Source organism: Microtus pennsylvanicus, chromosome 13 (assembly GCF_037038515.1).
Source record: "Microtus pennsylvanicus isolate mMicPen1 chromosome 13, mMicPen1.hap1, whole genome shotgun sequence".
Classification (NCBI taxonomy): domain Eukaryota; kingdom Metazoa; phylum Chordata; class Mammalia; order Rodentia; family Cricetidae; genus Microtus; species Microtus pennsylvanicus.
Genome location: NC_134591.1, coordinates 70,118,130 through 70,141,796, shown reverse-complemented (window position 1 = coordinate 70,141,796; position 23,667 = coordinate 70,118,130). Strand labels below are relative to the sequence as shown.

Here is a 23,667-nt window from a genome sequence, read left to right as displayed (position 1 = left end):
CACACACACACACACGCACACACGCACACACACGCATGCACACACGTGCACACACACGCATGCACACACACACGCATACGCACGCACACATACACACGCATGCACCCATGTGTGCATACACACACACCACACATGCGCATGCGCGTGCCCTATTTCTAGAACATTCTATCACTCATTTATATTGACAGTGTTCTGCCTTTGCCATTATTATAAATGTTATATGTAAGAGCACACATCCATATCGCCTTCTCTTCTATTATTTATTCCTTTTTGCCCCGTATCAGATGGTGAGGCCAGCAAGTGTTTGTGATAGAGAAAGTGATTTGAGGGGCTGGCAAGTTGGCTTAGCAGGTAAAGCCTTGCTGCCAAGCCTGCTTCTGTGATTTCTATCTTCAAGAGAACCAACCACTGTGACCTGTTCGCTGATCTCTGCATGTTCCATGGCCACACACCCCCACCCAGCCTTCCCCAGGGAGAAGACAATTGGTCAAGGAGGAGGAATGAGAACGCAGAAGAGATGGTGCTGGCCACAGCGTGTGTCACTGCCAAAAATGTGCCTTTGCTAAGGGTCTCTCTCCTCCAGAGGGCAGGGGCTCTGTCTCCATCAGCACTGGACCCTCTTCGGTGTCTGGCAGACAGTAGACAAGTATTTTTTTTTATGGCGTTGAGTTCCCAGGGCTATGTGGTTAGGTCCTAGGGAGAGAAGTGGTCATGAGTGTTGCTCGCTATAAAACAGAGAGAGAGAGAGAGAGAGAGAGAGAGAGAGAGAGAGGAGGGAGGCAGGGTAGAAAGTCAGGAGGGCTGTGGAGATAGCTCAGGCAGCAGAGTGCTTGCCACACAAGGAAATGAGGCTCCAACTTTGATCCCTGGCATTAAAATAAAGCTAGGTATGGTGGCATACACTGATCATCCTAGGTATCTCTGGGGCTTGATGGCTAGCCAGTTTAGCTGCACTGAGGAGCGGAAGGAGGAGGAGATGATAATGGCCATGATGATGATGGTGGTGGAGTTATCTTGATTCACACTAGTGCACAACGTCCTGTTTCTAGAACACTCCTTCATTCATTTGCTAACAGTGTTCGACTTTGACCATTGTGACCAGTGTTAATATGTGCACTGGTTCCTTTAAGGCTCAGCGCAGCTCCTCCAAGCAGGCAAACCTACCTGAGATGATGTTTTCAGGCAGTGACAATGTCTAGATTTGAACTAAGTAGCTCCTGAGGACAAGCTGGTGAAAGGATTCCATAGTGAGTGAGTCAGATGTCCACGGTGGTACCAGCTGGACTAGGGAAGTGGCATCTTGCACTGTCCCCGGGGTGGGGGCGCTTTACAGGCTCCAGAGAAAGTTGGGGCCGAAGGAGAGAAGGAAGACAGAGTTGTGAGTGACCCAGCTCTGAGTTGAGACCGAAGAAGACAGAACAAAATAGAAGTTGTTGCTGTGGCTGGAAACCACAAGGAACCAGAGACTGGATCGTTCCACAAAGACTTACTGTCGCAGAGGAAGTGTGCCTGGGTGGGGATCCAGGGCTCCGTCTCTGGTGGGGAATACAGTCTTGGACCAGCTCAGCTCAAGCCAGTCCCTTCCGGAGATCTCTCCTCAAAGCTACCCAGCCCTGAGGCCTGCAGCAAGAATCTAGAGGGAAGAGCAACAGGGGGTCTTTGAATTCCCAGGAATCTTGGAGGTGGCCCAGGCAGCTTGTGGGAGGTGCCAAGTCCAGCTTAAAACCAAGCAGGCCCAGCTGCTGCCCATTCTCTGGAACTGAGGACAGAGAGGGGCCCTCAGGTGAGACTATCATTCTTGGGGCTGCCCAGTAGGGGTGAGTGGGGGTTGTCCCTCTGTGGGGAGCAGAGACAGCATCGTGCACCGCCGTCATCTCAAAGCTGACTGGACCATGGTATTCTTTTCCAGGCAGGAGATAGAAATGGGGGTCTGGGGCTTACGGGGCTCCCTCATGTGGCCTTGAAGGACCAGTTCCTTACATGACCTTGGCAGCTCCCTGGTTTCCACAGCCTCCCCTGTGTTTCCTTTTCGTCTGCCTTGGCCTTCCCGCTTTTCAGTATCGCAGCCCTGCTCCACTCTGAAATTATCTGCCAGTGTCCCTGTGATCATCAGATAAAAACAGACAAGCCACAGCCTTGTCTCGGGGCTGCCTTGGGCTCTAGCGACAGTCAGCTGGACAGCTGTCTCCAGGTGCCTACTGCCAGCTCCTCTCCCGAACGTGCCTCATTTTTGCAATTCTTTTGTAGGGACTCCCTTCTCTGTACAGCAACGGCGCAGCCCAAGGAGCACTGTAGAGTCCCGGGTGAGGAGAGCAGGTCCACAGGAGAAGAGGGCTACAGAGCCAAGGGTCACACTGGGTGGCGTTGTCACCGGCATGAGTCTGAAGGGCAAGAGAGGGAGCAGAATGGGTTGGCTAGTGAGATTCGCCTCGGCAGCTCTGGGCTTCTCTCGAGGGTCCACCGGATTAACACTGATTGGATTTGCCTGCGAGAGTTAAGTGTGTGGGTGCTGGGGCTGAAGGTTTTGACTTGCTTGTCTGGCATGTGAAAAGCATGCCCACAGGAAAGCCGGGTGCTAGCTGTGTACGAACTGGCTAGCCTACATGGGCACCTTCTATTCATTAAGATCCTTGAGATGTCAAAGCTGTATGAAAGAAAATATATGGGCTGGAAATGTAGCTCAGTTGGCAGAGTGCTTGCCCAGCATGCATGAAGCCCTGGGTGCCACCCAGCGCCATATAAGCTGGCCATGGTGGTTGGTGCCTGCCTGCAGTCGAGGGGTGGAGGGAAGGGGATCAGGAATTCAAAGTCAGCTTTGGCTACATAGTTCAAAGTCAGTTTGGATTTCAGGCATCCCTACAAAAGAAAAAAAAAAGGAGGGAGAGAGGAAGAGAGAGAGAGAGGAAGAAGAAGACGAGGAGGAGGAAGAGGAGGAGGATGAGGAGAAGGGAGGGGAGTGAAGGGGAGGGAAAGAAAGTAAGACTAAGAGAAATCAGGGGGAAAAAACAGAGTTAACCAGGTAACTCAGAGAATTGGAGAGTCAGTAGGAGGGATTCACCAGATTGGGCTAAACCTTTGGGCAACTGTTTCACCCATGCAAGGTCTCTCCCTCCCTCCCTCCCTCCCTCCCTCCCTCCCTCCCTCCCTCCCTCCCTCCCTCCCTCCCTCCCTCCCTCCCTCCCTCTCTCTCCCTCCCTCCCTCCCTCCCTCTCTCTCTCTCTCCTTCTCTCTCTCTCTCTCTCTCTCTCTCTCTCTCTCTCTCTCCCTCTCTCCCTCTCTCCCTCTCTCCCTCCCTCCCTCCCTCCCCCTCTCTCCTCCTTCCTCTCCCCCCTCTTGTGTGTGTGTGTGTGCACATGCTATATGTGAGCACAGAGGTCTGAGAGCAGTACTGGGCGACCTGCTCTATCACCCTGCCCCCTTACTCCCTTGAGACAGGGCACTCACTCAGTGAATCTGGAGAATCCGGAATGAGTCAGGCTGACAGTCAGCCAATCCCAGGGCTGTGCCCCACAGCTCTAGAGTAGAGGCAGATGCAAACACACCCAGCTTGCCTTAGGTGGGTGCTAGAGCCACTCACATCTCTATGCTTGCACAGCAAGGGCTGTAACTCACCGAGCCAGCCTCACAGTTCCTGAATCTGTCAAATCAACAATTGTTACCCATCCATCCTCTCATCTGACAAATCCCCACTGAAGAGGAGAGATAGGGGCTTGCCCCTAGGTACCATGTCAAGGCCATGGCTGGCTTGGGAGTGACGTGGACGGTGTCTGGCACATTGGAGATGCCCAGTGTGTAGCTCTGGCGTCTTTACTTCAGAACAATCTCAGAAAAGCAGCAGAGGGGATGACTGTGGAAACTCGTGTCTCAGGCAGTTTGATCTGGGTGCCTGGAGGCCTCGGAGCACAGGCTGTGTGGGGACAGCACTCTCAGGAATGCCCTTGGAGCTCAGAGGTGCTCCTGGACAAAGGCCAGCTCCGTGGCCAGAAGTCCCAGGAGTCTAAAATGCTGTGTTTGGAGGCCAGGCCTTTGGGGGGGGGGGTGCCAGGGACCTGGGCAGAGAGCACCGGCGCAGAGACCCGGCCACCTGGGGGCTTAGAGACAGTGTGGCATCTGAAAGGAAGTCCTAGCTGACCACAGAGCAGCTGAACAGCTTTGAACACTCAGGGATCAGGGATTCTGGGAGTGGAGAAGAGCAGACAGCTATTGGCAGAGGAACCTTCTAGAGGCCGCCTTGGAAACCTTTCCTCTGTCTATTGGCCAGGACTGCCAGCAAAGTTCCAGCCAGGAATTGTGTTTTTGCTAAAGATAGACCCTAAGGCGGGAGTCCTAGAGGATGAGTTTCATGGAAGACAGAACGCCAGGGTTGAGAGACTGCCTCTCTAGGAGTGTTGGCACAGTGTAGAGAGGGGTCAGGCCCGGGTTCACATTCCGATTCGACTCCATGCGCTGAGTGACCTCTGGCAGATTCCAGGCAGTTTCCGAGCCTCCTCGTTCCCATGGAAACAGTGACACCTGTAGACTCAGAAGACCTGCAGTGTGCCTTGGGGCCACAAAGCCATAGTGAAGCCCCCAATGGCCAGGACTCACTATGGGCCCTGGACTCCATTCCAGAGCAACTGTCTGGCCAGCCCCCATTCTCAGAGCGGAAATAGTGCCCAGACCAACAGCTACAGCCCTCAAATGACCATCAGGGAACTCAGAGACATCAGTCCTGTGAACTTCAGGAGAAAGATACAAGTGCCAGCTCCTTCCTCCCTCAGCACTCCAGCTCCCGCCTCCCTCAATGCTCCAGCTTCCCCAGCTCTCAGTGCTCCAGCTCCCTCCTCCCTCAATGCTCCAGCTCCCCCTGCTCTCAATGCTCCAGCTCCCTCCTCCCTCAATGCTCCAGCTTCCCCAGCTCTCAGTGCTCCAGCTCCCTCCTCCCTCAGCACTCCAGCTCCCTCTGCTCTCAGTGCCCCAGTTCCCTCCTCCCTCAATGCTCCAGCTCCCCCTGCTCTCAATGCTCCAGCTCCCTCCTCCCTCAGCACTCCAGCTCCCTCTGCTCTCAGTGCCCCAGTTCCCTCCTCCCTCAGCGCCCCAGCTCCCTCCTCCCTCAGCTCCCCAGCTCCCTCCTCCCTCAGTTCCCCAGCTCCCTCCTCCCTCAATGCTCCAGCTCCCCCTGCTCTCAATGCTCCAGCTCCCTCCTCCCTCAGAGCTTCAGCTCCCTCCTCCCTCAATGCTCCAGCTCCCTCTGTTCTCCGTGCTCCAGCTCCTCCTCTCTCAGCGCCCCAGCTCCCTCCTCCCTCAGCTCCCCAGCTCCCTCCTCCCTCAGTTCCCCAGCTCCCGCCTCCCTTAATGCTCCAGCTCCCTCTGCTCTCCGTGCTCCAGCTCCTCCTCTCTCAGCGCCCCAGCTCCCTCTGCCCTTTATTTACATTCTATTTGGTTCACGGTGTGTATGTATAAAGGTGTGCTCCTGGAGATCAAAGGACAACTTGTAGGAATCAGTTCTCTCCTACCACAGAGGTCCCAGGGGTCAAATTCAAGTCACCAGGCTTGGGTAGTAGGCACCTTTACCCACCGAGCCACCTCACCAGCAGCCCGCCACACTGGTTCTTAGCTGGGTCTAGGGTCTGCCAGTTCCTGCCCTTAATCTTGTGCCAGCTGTATCCATTTACACGTCTGCCAAAGGGGCACTTGTCACCCCCACTTCTGGTAGAGTCAATAATGGCCTTCTGTCTCCAGGAAATTCGGTGGATCGAGGCCTGTAGGCTTTGCCTGTCTTTTCCGGCTGGAGCAGTCTGTGGATTACCCAATGAGGGAGGGAACACCCAGACCTAATTTGGAGCTGGGTGGGGACTGAACAGGCCTCAGCAGCGATGATTTAAAAGACACCATGGGATGTGTTTTGTTTTCCAGAACCCAAGAGATGAAGGGCCTCCTCACACTGGCTTGGTTCCTGGTCTGCAGTAAGTGTTGGCTCCTTGACCTCCTCCCCCAACCTTGGGAGTTATGGGTAGAGGAAAGAAAGGTGACCAGCAGCCTTTGAAGCTCAGAGACCTATGTCTGAGTCTCAGCTCAGTCCTGACGGGGCGAACAAAGATATCAGCCAAGGCCTTGATCTCCCCGGGCCCCTGCGTTTGCACTGGTGGACATGGTGCTGTGGCAGGGTTTGGATACTGTAGGTCAGGGTGTGAAGGCTATGAACATGAAGATGCAGAGCTTGTGAATGTGGGAGGCAGATATCCCTCCCCCAAGTGTAAAATTAGAATAAGGACAAACAGCAAGAATAAAGTAGAGCACAAAATCCTTTGGAAATATCCCAGCCCTGGGCTGGAGGCCAGCTCAGCAGCAGGGCGCTTGCAGCACGGTGGTGCATTAGGTTCAATGAAGGATAGATCGATGATTGATAGGTAGGTAGGTAGGTAGGTAGATAGATAGATAGATAGGTAGGTAGGTAGGTAGGTAAATAGATAGATAGATAGATAGATAGATAGATAGATAGATAGATAGATAGATAGATAGATAGACAGACTCCAGCTGATGATTCTGGAGTCATTCTCTGTTCAGTATTTCTGCATACAACCCCATCTGGAAGGTTCTGGAAAGTTGTAGGGCAGCCCTCAGAGAAGACTGCTTGGACCTGAGTTTAAGTCAGTAGAAAGTCTGCCAGTGGGCTGGCAGCCACAATGGGTGATCACAGTATAGCCTTGAACTTTTCCCCGGGTGTGCTTGTAAGTACAAAAACCATATCCTGGCTTGACAGACTTAAGTTAGCAAGAACAGTTAGCCAGAAGCCGAACCAACAGAAGCTAAAAAGCAAGGTTAGTGCATGTAGAAACTTTCCCAGAACTTTGATGTACTTGATGAATTAGGCCATTGTTTTCATTTTGGTAGGTGGTGATGTCTATGTGCTGAGTTTTATGGCCCAAATGGTACTTCCCTCATGGAGTCAGTCATGCTAAGGTCTGAGGACCTGGCACAATAATCTGACTTCAGGCTTCATTGTAGCCCCCTCACCCCTCATACAAGTCCCTGATGGGCAACTCTGCTCTTTGGTGTCTTGCCAGCTACCTGAAGATCCGAGGAGGAACTTGAGACCCAAGTCAGGGAAGGAGCCCCTGGCTCCTTACATTGAAAACCCTAGGCAAGATACTTCCTTCTAGACTTATAGGAGCCTTAGTGTCCCAATTTGTAACACAAGGGAGCTGGCTCCAAACTCTGCTCCTAAATTCAATTTTTGATTTTTTTTTTAAAGAAAGTATCTCATATAACTCAGGCTGGCCTTGAACTCTATGTAGTCGAGAATGACCGTGAACTTTTAAAACTTCTGCTTCCACCTCGTGAGTGCTAGGATTACAGGTTTGCAAAGTGCTGGTGGTCAAAACTAGGTCTTCATGCATGCTAGGTGAGACCTTTGTCAACTGAATCACATCCCCTGGCCCCCAAGTGCAAACTCTTTTCTGGGGGGGGGGGCAGGTTTCAAGACACAGTTTCTTTGTGTAGTCCTGGCTAGCCTGGAACTAGCTCTGTAGACCAGGCTGGCCTATCAGGCTGTAGGCCACCTATACCACCACTGTCCAGCTAACGAACTTTTAACAACTCCTATTCTAGGTCACTTGCTGTCATCTGCCTGGCCCTCCTCCCATTAACTGAGAGAATAAGAGCAGGTGGGAGGGGAGGCCAGTGGTTGCTGCAGCATGTCCAGTGTCACCTGGGGGCTTGGGCTGTTTTCCAGGTGTGCCTGCAGTGCCCGGAGGCTTCCTAGAACTGAAGTCTATGATCGAGGAAGTGACTGGGAAGGATCCAATAATGAACTACGGCTTCTATGGCTGCTACTGTGGCTGGGGCGGCAAAGGGACCCCCAAAGATGGGACTGATCGGTGAGTTGACATGACTACCTTTAATGCTCTGGGCTCTGCCCTCATTACCCCCTCTGATTCTGTGTCTAGTCTACCTCTGAGGCTCAGGACCAGAGAGATGGCTCAGTGGTTAAGAGTGCAGGGGACCTGAGTTTGGTTCTCAGCACCCATGTTAGTCAGCTCACAACCACCTGTAACTCCAGCTGCAGGGGACCTGATACCTCAGGCCTCTTTGGCTACCAGTGCTCGCTCTCTCTCTCTCTCTCTCTCTCTCTCTCTCTCTCTCTCTCTCTCTCTCTCTCTCTCACACACACACACACACACACACACACACTTGAAACTATTTTTTTTTATTTACCTTTTTCGAGACAGGGTCTCACTATGTAGCTCTGGTTGTCCTAGAACTCACTCTGTAGACCAGGCTGGCCTCGAACTCACAAAGATCTGTCTCCCTAGTGCTGGAATTAAAGGAGTGCACCCCTACACCTGGCTTCTAAAATAAATATTTAAAATAAGTATAACTAAGACTCAGAGGAGTTAAACTGCTTTTAAAGATATGCCATATAACTCCCAAGAGTCCCAAGATCTTAGTGGCCTAATTTGTCACTTGGTTTATTGAAATATAACAAATGATCCTTATATGTTGGCTTAATGCAAACACGATTGTTTGCTTTGCCCATGAACCTGATGTCTGGGGAGGCCATGGCAGCATGACTCCTATCTGTTCATTTTCCTTTTGCAAAGTCTGGCTGGGGCTGGTTGATCCACACCACAGGTGGATCATGGCTATGACTTGGGTTGTTGCTGTCTGTAGGCAGAGCCTCAGGCCCTTTCTCCAAGTCATTTGCAGGGTTGTCTTGACTTTCTAACAGCATGGTGGACTCTTGGGGGGTTATGAACAAACATTCCCAAACTACAAGATGAAGGAGGATGTGGGAGTGTGAGCCTGCAATCCCAGTCCTGGAGAGGTAGAGGCAGTAAGAGCAAGAGTCTGAAGCTGATGTGAGCTGTATAGCAAGTTCTAGGTCAGCCCCAGCTACATGGCAAGACCCTGTCTCAACAACAACAATAAAAGATAGTATTTTTATTCTAGACCTCCAACACTCCACAGTGTTCCTTATGCAGCCCTCTTAATTGGTCCAGCCGCAAAAGATCGAGAGAAGAGACCTAGGCTAGCCAATGAGTACAGAGATGCATCTGGAGGAGACCTAGGCTAGCCAATGAGTGCACGGATGCAACAGGAACAGACCTAGGTTAGCCAATGAGTGCACAGATGCAATGGGAGGAGACCTAGGCTAGCCACCAAGTGCAGAGATGCATCTGGAGGAGACCTAGGCTAGCCAATGAGTGCATAGATGTAACTGAAAGAGACCTAGGCTAGCCAATGAGTGCAGAGATGCATCTGGAGGAGACCTAGGCTAGCCAATGAGTGCACAGATGCAACAGGAACAGACCTAAGTTAGCCAATGAGTGCACAGATACAATGGGAGGAGACCTAGGCTAGCCACCAAGTGCAGAGATGCATCTGGAGGAGACCTAGGCTAGCCAATGAGTGCACAGATGTAACTGAAAGAGACCTAGGCTAGCCAATGAGTGCAGAGATGCATCTGGAGGAGACCTAGGCTAGCCAATGAGTGCACAGATGCAACAGAGGAGGAATAAGCATCAATGTTCTATGACTACAGTCAATGGGCAGTGAGCAGCTTAGGAGATGAGCAGCCCAAGAGAGATCTCGGATGGTCTCGCCACAAAGAAATGTGTGTTTGAGGTGATGGGTAAGTGATTCGCATCGCTACAATGGCTATGCAATGTCATGGTTACTTAAGTTACTTTTCTCTCTCATTCACTGTGATGAAATAACTGTCAGAACAACTTAAGAGCATAATCAGCTATTCCGGCGCACAGTTTCAAAGTGTTCAGCGCATGGTCACGTGGGTCCCTGTTTCTGGGCCTGTTTTGAGGCAGGATATGATGGTGGGAATGTCTGCCACTGGAGCCCCTTCATGGTGATCAGGAAGCAGAATGAAGGATACAGAAAGATGACAGGGCAAAGTTATCACCACCAGAGACACACTTCCAGTGGCCCATTTCATTCAACTAGGTCCTACTTCCAACTTTGGCCTCATCCTAATAATGCCATCGTATTCTGAATCCACCAGTGGATGAAGCCATTCATTGGCCCCCATGATCTAACCGCTAGAGAATCCCTCATAGACACATTCAAGATTCTATAATCTCCTAAAGAGCTATTAATCCGGTCAAGCTGACAGTCAAGATGAACAATTTCAATGGAATGTATAGTACCATGTTGTGCCCATCAATACGCTTAGTTACTATGTGTCATCTTGAAAAGAGGAAGGATCTGGATTCTACCTTTTGATAGGGGTGTGTCACAATTCTAGAAGACTGTGTGAAACAGGAGATGTTGTTCTTTGGAAACCCCAGTGTACAGAGTTAACAGTTCTGATGCCAGTGGGTTCCGTGATGGATGACGTCAAATGGACACCAAGGAGTTGGGGCCAAGCTGAAGTGCGGCTCTATGGATAATAAGTAAGGAGAAGGCTAGAATGGCCTGTGTTGTAAGGGATTGTAGTTGAACACATCATTACAACTCCTGTTCAGCTTAATATGTAATTTTATACAGACATTTATAGACATGGGACTAGAGAGATGACTCGGTCAGTCAAGTCCTTACTGTACAAGCACAAGGAACTGAGTTTGGTTCCCCAGAATCCACAAGCTGGATGCCACTGCAAGAGGAGTTGGAGACAGGTGGATTCCTGGGGATATGACACCTTCTTCTGGCCTCCTTGGGCCTCAGGCACATGTGTGGAGTACAAACGTACATGTAGGCAAAGCGCTATCACATATAAAATAATAAAACTATAAATACTCAAATGAAGACACCACATATAACACACTAGAAGTTAAATTTTTATCCGTGTGTATTATGTAACCTGTATTGTTTAACAAACTTAAAGCACATCCCCTCTTGAGGTTCAGCTTTCCTCTGCTGAGTCATTTCTTCCATCTAAAGGTGGAGAAAGAGAAGCGGAAAACACACAGGAAGTGTTTTGGTAGGCGTAGAAGCCAAGTGCATCACTTTTGGCCAGAATCTGGCCATACAGTCATCATACCCACCTGCAAAGGAGACTGGGAGGGAAATATAGCCTAGCCATTGCCTTACTGTCATAGTTAGGGTTTTATTGCCATGACCATAGCAACTCTAATAAAGGAAAACATTTCACTGGGGCTGGGTTACAGTTTGGAGGCTTAGTCCGTTATCATCATGACAGGAACATGGAAGCATGTAGGCTGTCATGGTGCTGGAGAGATAGCTGAGAGTTCTATATCAGCAGACAGCAGGCAGAGAGAGACACCAGGCCTGGCTTGAGCATTGAAACCTCTAAGCCCAACCCCTGTGACACACTTCCCCCAACAAGGCCACACCAGCGTCCTAATAGTGCCAGCCCCTTTGAGCCTATGGGAATCTTTTTCATTCAAGTCACCACATCCCATTCCCTGGCCCTGATAGACTTGTAGCCATATCATAATGCAGAAATGCATTCAGTCCAATGCAATAAGTCCTCATAGTCTATCACAGTCTCAACATTGCTTAAGAACCTAAAGGTCAAAGTTTCTTTTAAGGTTCAGTCTCTTCAGTGTAATCCTGAATAAAATCAAAATAAAATCATATCACATATTTCTAACATAGAATGGCACAGAATATATATTACCATTCTAAAACATAGGGAAGGGAGCGTAGTGAGGAAATATTGGACCAACGCAAGACCAAAAACCAGTAGGAAACACCAAACTCTGCATCTCCACATCTGATGTCAAAATGTCCTTCAGATCTCCGACTCCTTTCAGCTTTGTTGACTGCAACACACTTCTTTCTCTTGGGCCGTTTCCACTCCCTGTAGCAGCTCTCCTCAGCAGGTGTCCCATGGCTCTGGCATCTCCAACGTCTTGGGGTCTCCAAGGCAATCCAGGCTTCACCTTCACAGCTTCATGCGATGGCACCTCCAGGCCTCCTTGCAGGGGCACCGCTAACATAAACCTGGCCTCGGTGGCCTTCCTTAGTTGGGAGGGAGATTGCACAGCCCCTTTCTTGTATCCTTAACTCGAAAGCCAGAACCACATGGCTGAAGCTGCCAGGTTCTTTTGCTTGCTGGGGCTGGAACAGGGGCCCCTTGTTCAAACCCCAGTTTTCTGGTGTTGATGGTCTCCTTCACTGCCTGAGCTTGGCTGTTCTGAAACCAGGCTGGCCTTGAACTCTAAAACCTACCTACTCCTACCTCCCCAGTGCTCAGATTAAAGGTGTGTGCCACCACACCTGGCCTTAAACTTTCCTTTAATTCCTTCACACAAGTTGGAAGCTTAGCTGGGTGGGGTCTTTCTCTGAGGTCACCACTCCCTTTATTCCATCTAGCATTGGGCTTCTCTTTAATCTTTTTATCTCCTTGAATACAGGACTTAACTCCATTATATTTTCTGGTTTCCCCTTTCACCTCAAACTGTACTTTTTTCCCCCAATTTTTCCTTACTCAGCTTGCTCCTTTTCACTATAGATCTGCATAAGACTGGCCGGTAATAACCAAGTAACACAATCAATATTAAGTCATTTTGAAAAGTCCTCTTTTCTGCCAAATTACTGCCAAAGCTGGTAATTCGTAGCTATTCAATTTAGCTTCAGGCAGATATTTCTTGAACAAGGGCAGAAAGCAGTCATATTCGGTATCACAAGAGCAGTCTCTAGGCCACATATTGAACCCTCTTATGCTTTAATAACCCCTCCTCCATTCAAATCACCCTCAGCACCACTGTCTTCCATTAGCCACTAGTATGGCCCATTAAGCCCTGCCTAAAGCATCCAGTCACTTTTCTAGTACAAAGTCCCAAAGTGTTGCATATTCCTCCAGACAAAAGCATGACCCAGCCTATCACAGCAGTACCACAGTCCCTGGTACCGACTTCTGTCTTAGAGTTCTATTGCTGTGAAGAGACACCGTGACCACGGCAATGCTAATAAAGGAACGTATTTAATTTGGATTTGCAGTTCAGAGATTTCGTCCATTATTGTTGTGATGGGGAGCATGGCAGCAGGCGGGCAGACATGGCACTGGAGAGGTGGCTAAGAGATCTACATCAGGGAGTGACATTGGGACTGACTTGAGCATTTGAAACCTACGCCAACAAGGCCTTACCTACGCCAAGAACACACCTCCTGATAGTGCCAGTCCCTATGAGCCTATGGGGGCCATTTTCATTCAAACCGTCACACCTACACTCCACCTAGCCATAAGGAGGCAGAAACAGACCCATGAACTTCTGATCAGTGGCAGTTCTAGTGGGTGACAGGGCCTAACTTACCAGACGCCATCCCTGCCAGCTCACACCGCCACAGCTTCTGCCAGAGGGATACCATTGTAGTTTTACACCTGCTCGGGATGTCAGCCTAAATAACATCCAGAGAGAATCGCCAAAGAATGGCTATTGATTTGGGAACAGGGTGCACTGTAAGGAGAATACCATGGGCCTATTCAAGGACGGTGAGATAAGGGGAAGTTTTAATTAGCAGGAGAACCAGAGCTTTTACATAAGCTGCTTAGATACCAAGCTCATTGGTTGTAGAGCCCAGAGGCAAGTGTGAGCGTTGGCTCATTGGTGGAGGTGCTGTTACTAGGCAAGCCTTCTATGTAGAGCATCTTGCCTGAACTGTCGCTGTCTTAGAGAAAGTCCGACTTTGTCCCAGGCATCTGTGTTCTCAGGCAAGCTGCATAAAGCTTGGGGTGCATGCAGAACAAGGAGAGACCCTCTCGTAGGGGTGGGAGGTTAGAAAGTCCTTCAGAGAGAACTTAAACAGCCAAGCACCATATCACCGTGTGTCTCCCCACCCCACCCCCCAGCACCTCTGGCTCTAATTTTGTTTAGATTTGACTTGAACTTCCTCTCACCTTGGAATCTCTCCCAGGCACGGAGGTCAGGAGGGTGCCTCTCCACCCAGCGTCCCCATCTCTCACTTTGACAGGTGCTGTTGGGTGCATGACCGCTGCTATGGGGAACTGGAGGAGAAAGGCTGTGGCATCCGGACTCAGGCTTATGACTACAGAGTCACGCGGGGCCAGGTTATCTGCGGTAAGCGGGGCTTCCCATTCAGACTGGGAGTCATGCTGCCCAAGGGATGGGCCAGCTTGTATCTTGTGAGGCAGAGTGAGGATGAGAGACACAGGCTGTTGCAGCCTTTCTAGGTTTCTGGGGAAGGGTGGGCCCGGTTTAGACCCACTATTCGCTAGGTACTCTGGGCTTGCAGATTTCCTCTTCCTGGACAGAGTAGGTTTCACCTCCCTTATTTCCCATGTGTAACTGAAGCTCAAAGGTTTTGCCAGTGTTCAGCAGGAGGGGCTCATGCCCAGGGCCCTGAGTTCACAGCAAGGCCCCAGGTGCATCTCTGTTTAACGTCTCCCACAGAAACTGTCTCCACCCTCAAGTTAGGCACTCCACCCAAAGGGCATGTGTCTGTTCCACCAGACTGGGTACTCCCTGAATGGAAACCTCGAGATCTTGGCCCTCTAGTTCAGGAGCTGAGCCTCCTCCATCAGATTACACATCTCCCTAACTCAGCAGCTCTCCCATCAGATTCTGTACCACCCTGGTGCAGATTCCTCCTCCACCCACTCTGAGATCCCTCAGAGCAGGACACAGATGGGGGGTGTCTACGCAGACTAGAAGAAACCCCCTGATATGACTTTGAACAAGTCAGTGTTGGTGGGGCACAATTTTCCTGTGCTCACTCAGCACTTGGTATCTGTTTTGTAGAATACGGGTCCTTCTGTTCAACGAGGCTTTGTGCTTGTGATCGGATGCTGGTCTACTGCTTGCGGAGAAACCTCTGGAGCTACAATCCTTATTATCAGTATTACCCCAACTTCCTCTGCTAATGCCCTGTGTGGGCTCTGCTCTGGGGGTTCCTCCCACAGTGGAGGCCCCCTCTGCTGTATTCCTGATGCACGCCCCAAGATCTTGGATCTGTCTTCCTCTGTGGAACTGTGTGCCACTGGAATGGGCAGCACCCCAGGACAACACCCCATCCTCCAAGGTCCTAGAGAGGGACTCTGATCCCGGCTTGGCAAACTCCCAGGATGGCTGAGCTGGCACTTGTGAAATTGGCTCTGGGCTGGGAGTTCTCCCAGCTCCAGGCCAGCGCTGTGTTGACTTTTCTTTCAATTTCTGGAACCGAACTGACATTACCACCCTCCAGAGACCTTTTACTCAAGTAGAGGCCAAATTAACTCTATAAATCTGCTATGTAGATATTAAACAAACCCGTTTGCAAGGCTAGTAAATACCCCCAGCATTCCCTCTGATAGGGCAGGGGTAGGATTGCCTAAACCTTTGTAACTCCCTGCAGCACCTGCATGCCCTCAGGGATGGAGGTGGAAACAGGTGGGAGCCTTCTTAGCCTTTCAAGATTTTTTTTGTTTTGTGTTGTGTTTTTCAAAACAGGGTTTCTCTGTAGCTTTGGATTCTGTCCTGGAACTAGCTCTTGTAGACCAGGCTGGTCTCGAACTCAAAGAGATCCGCCTGCCTCTGCCTCCCAAGTGCTGGGATTAAAGGCGTGCGCCACCTCCGCCCGGCTGCCTTTCAAGTTTTGTCTGAGTTCATTTTCTTAAACCTTGGCGTTCTTCAAACCAGATCTGGAGCTCAATGCTTCTTCTAGAGGAAGATGAAACACAGTCCTGTACTACCTAGGACTCGCCTTGGCTAGAGAGGGCAGCATCCAGCTCCCAGCCCTGGCTTCTGCAGCTGGGTGGGTTTGAACCTCTGGGTACTCTGAATCCCTCTGACCTTCCTCGAAATAGAAAACGAGACTCCTTCCGGGAGCATATGGGTGCACACCCCTAATCCCAGCACCTGGTAGGTGGAGGAGGCAGGGGAGTCAGGGTTCAAGATCAGCCTCTGTTTCTTAGCAAGTCTGAGAGCAGCCTAGACTACATGAGACTGTGTCTCAAAGAATGCCAGTTAGCTAACTGAAATGGGACTCCTAGCGCTCACCTGGTGCAGACACGGGGTGCTGGAGTCCTGAGATGTCACTGGGTGGGGGGACATGGTTTAAATGAGAGTCAAGGAGGCTGGAAGAACAGGTTAGCAGCCTGTTCATTTTTCACCAAGTTAGGGGCACTGAAAATCCCTATTACCTATCACTTTGTGAAAGACGGAGCTTTCTCACACCAGCATCACAGGAAGGAGAGATGCGTTGTCCAACAATAAAGGAGGGCTCTTCCCGAGGAAGGACCCAGACTCCTTCACTCACGTCTCCAAAATATGTGCAGAACACTTGAGAACTCCAGTGTTTGAACATTTTCTAAGTAAAGTTAATTACATGAGATTACCCCAAATTCACACATTTTTGGCATACGCTAGTGACTATATTTAAACAACACCAGAGTGGGCCTCATGAGCTGATTTCACACGTGGAAATTTCAAAATTGGGGTGAGGGAGGGGCTGGAGAGATGGCTCAGCTGGTAAAGAGCCAGCTTCGAGCAAGCATGAAGATCTGGATTGGATCACCAGGACTCATTATAAATAATAATAAAAAAAGCTGGCTGTGGACTCATTAAAAATTAAAAAAAAGAGAGCAGTCAGGGTTCCCTGCCCTGTGGAAAGCCCAAGGTCCTCCCCCTCCATCCTGGTCTAGGAAGGTGAACATCCAAACTGGCTAGGCTCCCACAAAGCCAGAACATGAAGTAGGATCAAAACCCAGTGCCATTGTCCTTGGCTTCTCATCAGCCCTCATTGTTCGCCATGTTCAGAGAGTCCGGTTTTATCCCATGCTTTTTCAGTCATAGTCCAGCTGGCCTTGGTGAGCTCCCAATAGATCAGCCCCACTGTCTTAGTGGGTGGATGCACCCCTCGTGGTCCTGACTTCCTTGCTCATGTTCTCCCTCCTTCTGCTCCTCATTGGGACCTTGGGAGCTCAGTCCAGTGCTCCAGTGTGGGTCTCTGTCTCTATCTCCATCCATCGCCAGATGAAGGTTCTATGGTGATATGCAAGATATTCGTCAGTATTGCTATAGGATAGGGTCATTTCAGGTTCCCTATCCTCAGCTGCCCAAGGAACTAACTGGGGACATCGCCCTGGGCACCTGGGAACACTGACTGCTCTTCGGACTGGAGAGGGAGGGGGAGAGGAGTGGGGGGAGGGGGAAAAGAGTGGGAGGAGGGGGAGGGAAATGGGAGGCTGGGGGGAAGCGGAATTTTTTTTTTATTCAATAAAAAGGAAAAAAAGAGGATAAGGAAGAATAGGAGGCTTTGGAAATAGAAAGAATGGAGAAAAGAATAATCGAAAAAAGAAATGAAAAAAGAAAATCTGTATATATGAACATCTGGATCACACATCTGGAATGAGCATCTGGGTTGCACACCTGGATTTGCACATCTGGAACGAGCATCTGGATCACGCATCTGGAATGGACATCCGGCGTACATCTGGAATGGACATCTGGATCGCACATCTGGAACGGACATCTGGCACACATCTGGAATGAACATCTGGATCACACAGCTGGAATGAACATCTGGATCGCACATCTGGAATGAACATCTGGATCGCACATCTGGAATGAACATCTGGATCGCACATCTGGAATGAACATCTGGATCGCACATCTGGAATGCACATCTGGAATGAACATCTGGATCGCACATCTGGAATAAACATCTGGATCGCACATCTGGAATGAACATCTGGATCGCACATCTGGAATGAACATCTGGATCACACATCTGGAATGAACATCTGGAATGCACATCTGGAATGAATATCTGGATCGCACATCTGGAATGAACATCTGGAATGCACATCTGGAATGAACATCTGGATCGCACATCTGGAACGAACATCTGGATCGCACATCTGGAATGAACATCTGGATCGCACAGCTGGAATGAACATCTGGATCGCACATCTGGAATGAACATCTGGATCGCACATCTGGAATGAACATCTGGATCGCACATCTGGAATGAACATCTGGATCGCACATCTGGATCGCACATCTGGAATGCACATCTGGAATGAACATCTGGATCGCACATCTGGAATAAACATCTGGATCGCACATCTGGAATGAACATCTGGATCGCACATCTGGAATGAACATCTGGATCGCACATCTGGAATGAACATCTGGATCGCACATCTGGAATGAACATCTGGATCACACATCTGGATCGCACATCTGGAATGCACATCTGGAATGCACATCTGGAATGAACATCTGGATCGCACATCTGGATCGCACATCTGGAATGATCATCTGGATCGCACCCCTGATCGCACATCTGATCGCACATCTGGAATGACCATCTGGATCGCACATCTGAAATGAACATCTGGATCGCACATCTGGAATGAACATCTGGATCACACATCTGGATCGCACATCTGGATCGCACATCTGGAATGAACATCTGGATCACACATCTGGAATGCACATCTGGAATGCACATCTGGAATGAATATCTGGATCGCACATCTGGAATGAACATCTGGAATGCACATCTGGAATGAACATCTGGATCGCACATCTGGAACGAACATCTGGATCGCACATCTGGAATGAACATCTGGATCGCACAGCTGGAATGAACATCTGGATCGCACATCTGGAACGAACATCTGGATCGCACATCTGGAATGAACATCTGGATCGCACATCTGGAATGAACATCTGGATCGCACATCTGGATCGCACATCTGGAATGCACATCTGGAATGAACATCTGGATCGCACATCTGGAATAAACATCTGGATCGCACATCTGGAATGAACATCTGGATCGCACATCTGGAATGAACATCTGGATCGCACATCTGGAATGAACATCTGGATCGCACATCTGGAATGAACATCTGGATCACACATCTGGATCGCACATCTGGAATGCACATCTGGAATGCACATCTGGAATGAACATCTGGATCGCACATCTGGATCGCACATCTGGAATGATCATCTGGATCGCACATCTGATCGCACATCTGATCGCACATCTGGAATGACCATCTGGATCGCACATCTGAAATGAACATCTGGATCGCACATCTGGAATGAACATCTGGATCACACATCTGGATCGCACATCTGGATCGCACATCTGGAATGAACATCTGGATCACACATCTGGAATGCACATCTGGAATGCACATCTGGAATGAACATCTGGATCGCACATCTGGAATGAACATCTGGAATGCACATCTGGAATGAATATCTGGATCGCACATCTGGAACGAACATCTGGATCGCACATCTGGAACGAACATCTGGATCGCACATCTGGAACGAACATCTGGATCGCACATCTGGAATGAACATCTGGATCGCACATCTGGAATGCACATCTGGATCGCACATCTGGATCGCACATCTGGAACGCACATCTGGAACGCACATCTGGAACGCACATCTGGAATGAACATCTGGATTGCACATCTGATCGCACATCTGGAATGACCATCTGGATCGCACATCTGAAATGCACATCTGGAATGCACATCTGGAATGAACATCTGGAACGCACATCTGGAATGAACATCTGGATTGCACATCTGGAATGCACATCTGGAATGCACATCTGGAATGAACATCTGGATCGCACATCTGGAATGAACATCTGGAATGCACATCTGGAATGAATATCTGGATCGCACATCTGGAATGAACATCTGGATCGCACATCTGGAACGAACATCTGGATCGCACATCTGGAACGAACATCTGGATCGCACATCTGGAATGAACATCTGGATCGCACATCTGGAATGCACATCTGGATCGCACATCTGGATCGCACATCTGGAACGCACATCTGGAACGCACATCTGGAACGCACATCTGGAATGAACATCTGGATTGCACATCTGGAATGAACATCTGGAACGCACATCTGGAATGAACATCTGGATTGCACATCTGGAATGAACATCTGGATCGCACATCTGGAACGAACATCTGGATCGCACATCTGGAATGAACATCTGGATCGCACAGCTGGAATGAACATCTGGATCGCACATCTGGAACGAACATCTGGATCGCACATCTGGAATGAACATCTGGATCGCACATCTGGAATGAACATCTGGATCGCACATCTGGATCGCACATCTGGAATGCACATCTGGAATGAACATCTGGATCGCACATCTGGAATAAACATCTGGATCGCACATCTGGAATGAACATCTGGATCGCACATCTGGAATGAACATCTGGATCGCACATCTGGAATGAACATCTGGATCGCACATCTGGAATGAACATCTGGATCACACATCTGGATCGCACATCTGGAATGCACATCTGGAATGCACATCTGGAATGAACATCTGGATCGCACATCTGGATCGCACATCTGGAATGATCATCTGGATCGCACATCTGATCGCACATCTGATCGCACATCTGGAATGACCATCTGGATCGCACATCTGAAATGAACATCTGGATCGCACATCTGGAATGAACATCTGGATCACACATCTGGATCGCACATCTGGATCGCACATCTGGAATGAACATCTGGATCACACATCTGGAATGCACATCTGGAATGCACATCTGGAATGAACATCTGGATCGCACATCTGGAATGAACATCTGGAATGCACATCTGGAATGAATATCTGGATCGCACATCTGGAACGAACATCTGGATCGCACATCTGGAACGAACATCTGGATCGCACATCTGGAACGAACATCTGGATCGCACATCTGGAATGAACATCTGGATCGCACATCTGGAATGCACATCTGGATCGCACATCTGGATCGCACATCTGGAACGCACATCTGGAACGCACATCTGGAACGCACATCTGGAATGAACATCTGGATTGCACATCTGATCGCACATCTGGAATGACCATCTGGATCGCACATCTGAAATGCACATCTGGAATGCACATCTGGAATGAACATCTGGAACGCACATCTGGAATGAACATCTGGATTGCACATCTGGAATGCACATCTGGAATGCACATCTGGAATGAACATCTGGATCGCACATCTGGAATGAACATCTGGAATGCACATCTGGAATGAATATCTGGATCGCACATCTGGAATGAACATCTGGATCGCACATCTGGAACGAACATCTGGATCGCACATCTGGAACGAACATCTGGATCGCACATCTGGAATGAACATCTGGATCGCACATCTGGAATGCACATCTGGATCGCACATCTGGATCGCACATCTGGAACGCACATCTGGAACGCACATCTGGAACGCACATCTGGAATGAACATCTGGATTGCACATCTGGAATGAACATCTGGAACGCACATCTGGAATGAACATCTGGATTGCACATCTGGAATGTACATCTGGATTGCACATCTGGATCACACATCTGGAATGAACATCTGGAATGGACATCTGGAATGAACATCTGGATCGCACATCTGGATCGCACATCTGGAATAAACATCTGGGCGGCACATATGGGACGAACATCTGGATCACACATCTGGGCTCGACATCTGGCGCACATCTGGAACGACCATCTTTATCACACACCTGGAATGAACATCTGGCGTACAACTGGAATGAACATCTGGAACGACCATCTGGATCGCACATCTGGAATGAACATCTGGGCAGCACATATGAAACGAACATCTGGATCGCACATCTGGGCTCGACATCTGGCGCACATCTGTAATGAACATTTGTGTAGGGATAAGTCCCGCCCCTTAGGGGGCGTGTTCGCCTCGGGCTAATGTCTGCCTATAAATTTGGCGAGCATGCTCCGAGCTGCCTCTTCTACTTTCCTGGTCTCCGCGGGAACGGTGGTTCTGTAAGTCTATTTCTACATTAAAACTATATATATCTTTACAAACTGTCTGCATTCGTTTACGCCGATACATTTTGGCGTCCAACGTCGGGCTATTTTGCCCTCGACTCAAGCGGGTAGCCCGCTAGATAACACAGCACCCTCCTGGGTGCTGTTTTTCAGTTCGTGACTCCGGCCCTAGTGCCGAGTCCGAGACATACTCGGCCACACAGGCCCATTCTGCCTGCCTTGGCTAAGTTTTACAGCGGAACCCCACTGCCTGAATTAGCGGAAGTTTAAGTACCTGCGGTTTTGCAACAAAAGCTGCCACAGCGGCAGATTTGGTCTGACACAAAGTGACTTGGCAGGGCAGTGGTGGCGCACGCTTTTGATACCAGCACTTGGGAGGCAAGGGCAGGCGGATCTCTGTGAGTTTGAGGCCGGCCAGGCAGTGGTAGCACACGCCTTTAATCCCAGCACTTGGGAAGCAGAGGCGGACGGATCTCTGTGAGTTTGAGGCCTGCCAGGCAGTGGTAGCACACGCCTTTAATCCCAGCACTTGGGAAGCAGAGGCAGACGGATCTCTGTGAGTTTGAGGCCTGCCAGGCCGTGGTAGTGCACGCCTTTAATCCCAGCACTTGGGAGGCAGAGACAGGCGGATCTCTGTGAGTTCGAGGCCAGCCTGGTCTACAAGAGCTAGTTCTAGGACAGGCTCCAAAAACACAGAGACCAACAACTGGCAGGAACCGAATATTGCAGGTAAAAAAATTTTTCTTTTATAAATAAAATGTCTGAACACATTACTGTTCAAGAATTTAACAGTTTTTTTAATTGTACCATGTGGGAGATTTTACAAGAGGTGTCTGTCACGCCACCTCTATGGATCCTTCTGGGATTCGTAGTTTTCATTGGCACCAAATGGTTTGATAATAGAAATATGATAAAGTCTTTACGAGACGAATCCAGGATTCTTAAGGCAGAGATAGAACGCTTAAAAACAATTGAGAATGATAACAATCTTCTCAAGAATCAGTTTGAAGTTCTCCAGACTGATAACAATCTTCTCAAGAATCAGTTTGAAGTTCTCCAGACTGATAACAATCTTCTCAAGAATCAGTTTGAAGTTCTCCAGACTGATAACAATCTTCTCAAGAATCAGTTTGGAGTTCTCCAGACTGATAACAATCTTCTCGAGAATCGGTTTGAAGTTCTCCAGGCTGATAACAATCTTCTCAAGAATCAGTTTGAGGCTCTCCAGGCTGATGTTAAGGAGAAATTCATTACTATGGAAGAGGGAACAGCTGATCTGGATCGTAAGGTTCAGTCCCTCTCTGTAGGAACTGAAACATTAGTGGCTGATATTAAGGAGAAATTCATTACTATGGAAGAGGGAACAGCTGATTTGGACAATAAGATTCAGTCCCTTTCTGTAGGAAATGAAACATTAACTGAGAGAATCAAAACTGCTGAATGTGACAATTGGATTTTGTCTAAAGCTTATGACAAATTGATGGAAAGAGTGTCAATACAAGAAGGCACAGTTTATGCCATAAAAATTATGTCCAAAGATAAGATATTATCTCTAACAGACAAACTTCATACTTTAGAATCCTCAATGAAGGCTTTGGAACATAATTCTGGACAGGAGATTCAGACATTGCAGAAGGCAATAGTGAATAGAATTGAAAAGATTGAGGAATTTCTAAATTCTGATGAAGAAGAGCAAAGGGTAGAAGGGCAAATTTTAACTACATCTGTGGGTAAATCTCTCCGGGACAATTTCCACAAAGCTCTACCGACAGCTCTACCTGCCTTTCCAGTAATAACAACAGAGAAGGTGGTTGGTTCCAGAAACCCTAGGGTCATCAAGGAGGATACATGGGAGCCTGTCCGTATGAATGACCTCAAGGAAATTAAACAGGCTGTCATGACTTTTGGGATGCAAGCCTCTTTTGTTAAAGAGATGCTAAG

General features: G+C 49.2%; 1 protein-coding gene across 3 annotated transcripts in view; it reads left to right on the top strand.

Annotated features, from left to right (window-relative positions):
• The window catches only part of Pla2g5 (phospholipase A2 group V), a 124,911-nt gene that overhangs the window by 25,195 nt on the left and 76,049 nt on the right, over positions 1 to 23,667 (top strand). For 2 of the 3 annotated variants that reach the window (XM_075945349.1, XM_075945348.1), the window contains exons 2-5: positions 5,896 to 5,945; positions 7,715 to 7,859; positions 13,873 to 13,979; positions 14,661 to 16,483. In XM_075945349.1, the coding sequence (XP_075801464.1) occupies positions 5,906 to 5,945; positions 7,715 to 7,859; positions 13,873 to 13,979; positions 14,661 to 14,782 (414 nt within the window). In that variant the 5' untranslated portion in view covers positions 5,896 to 5,905 and the 3' untranslated portion in view covers positions 14,783 to 16,483. Of the gene's footprint in view, positions 1 to 1,540; positions 1,784 to 5,895; positions 5,946 to 7,714; positions 7,860 to 13,872; positions 13,980 to 14,660; positions 16,911 to 23,667 lie in introns of those variants that run through there. The other variant, XM_075945347.1, reaches the window with a different exon arrangement.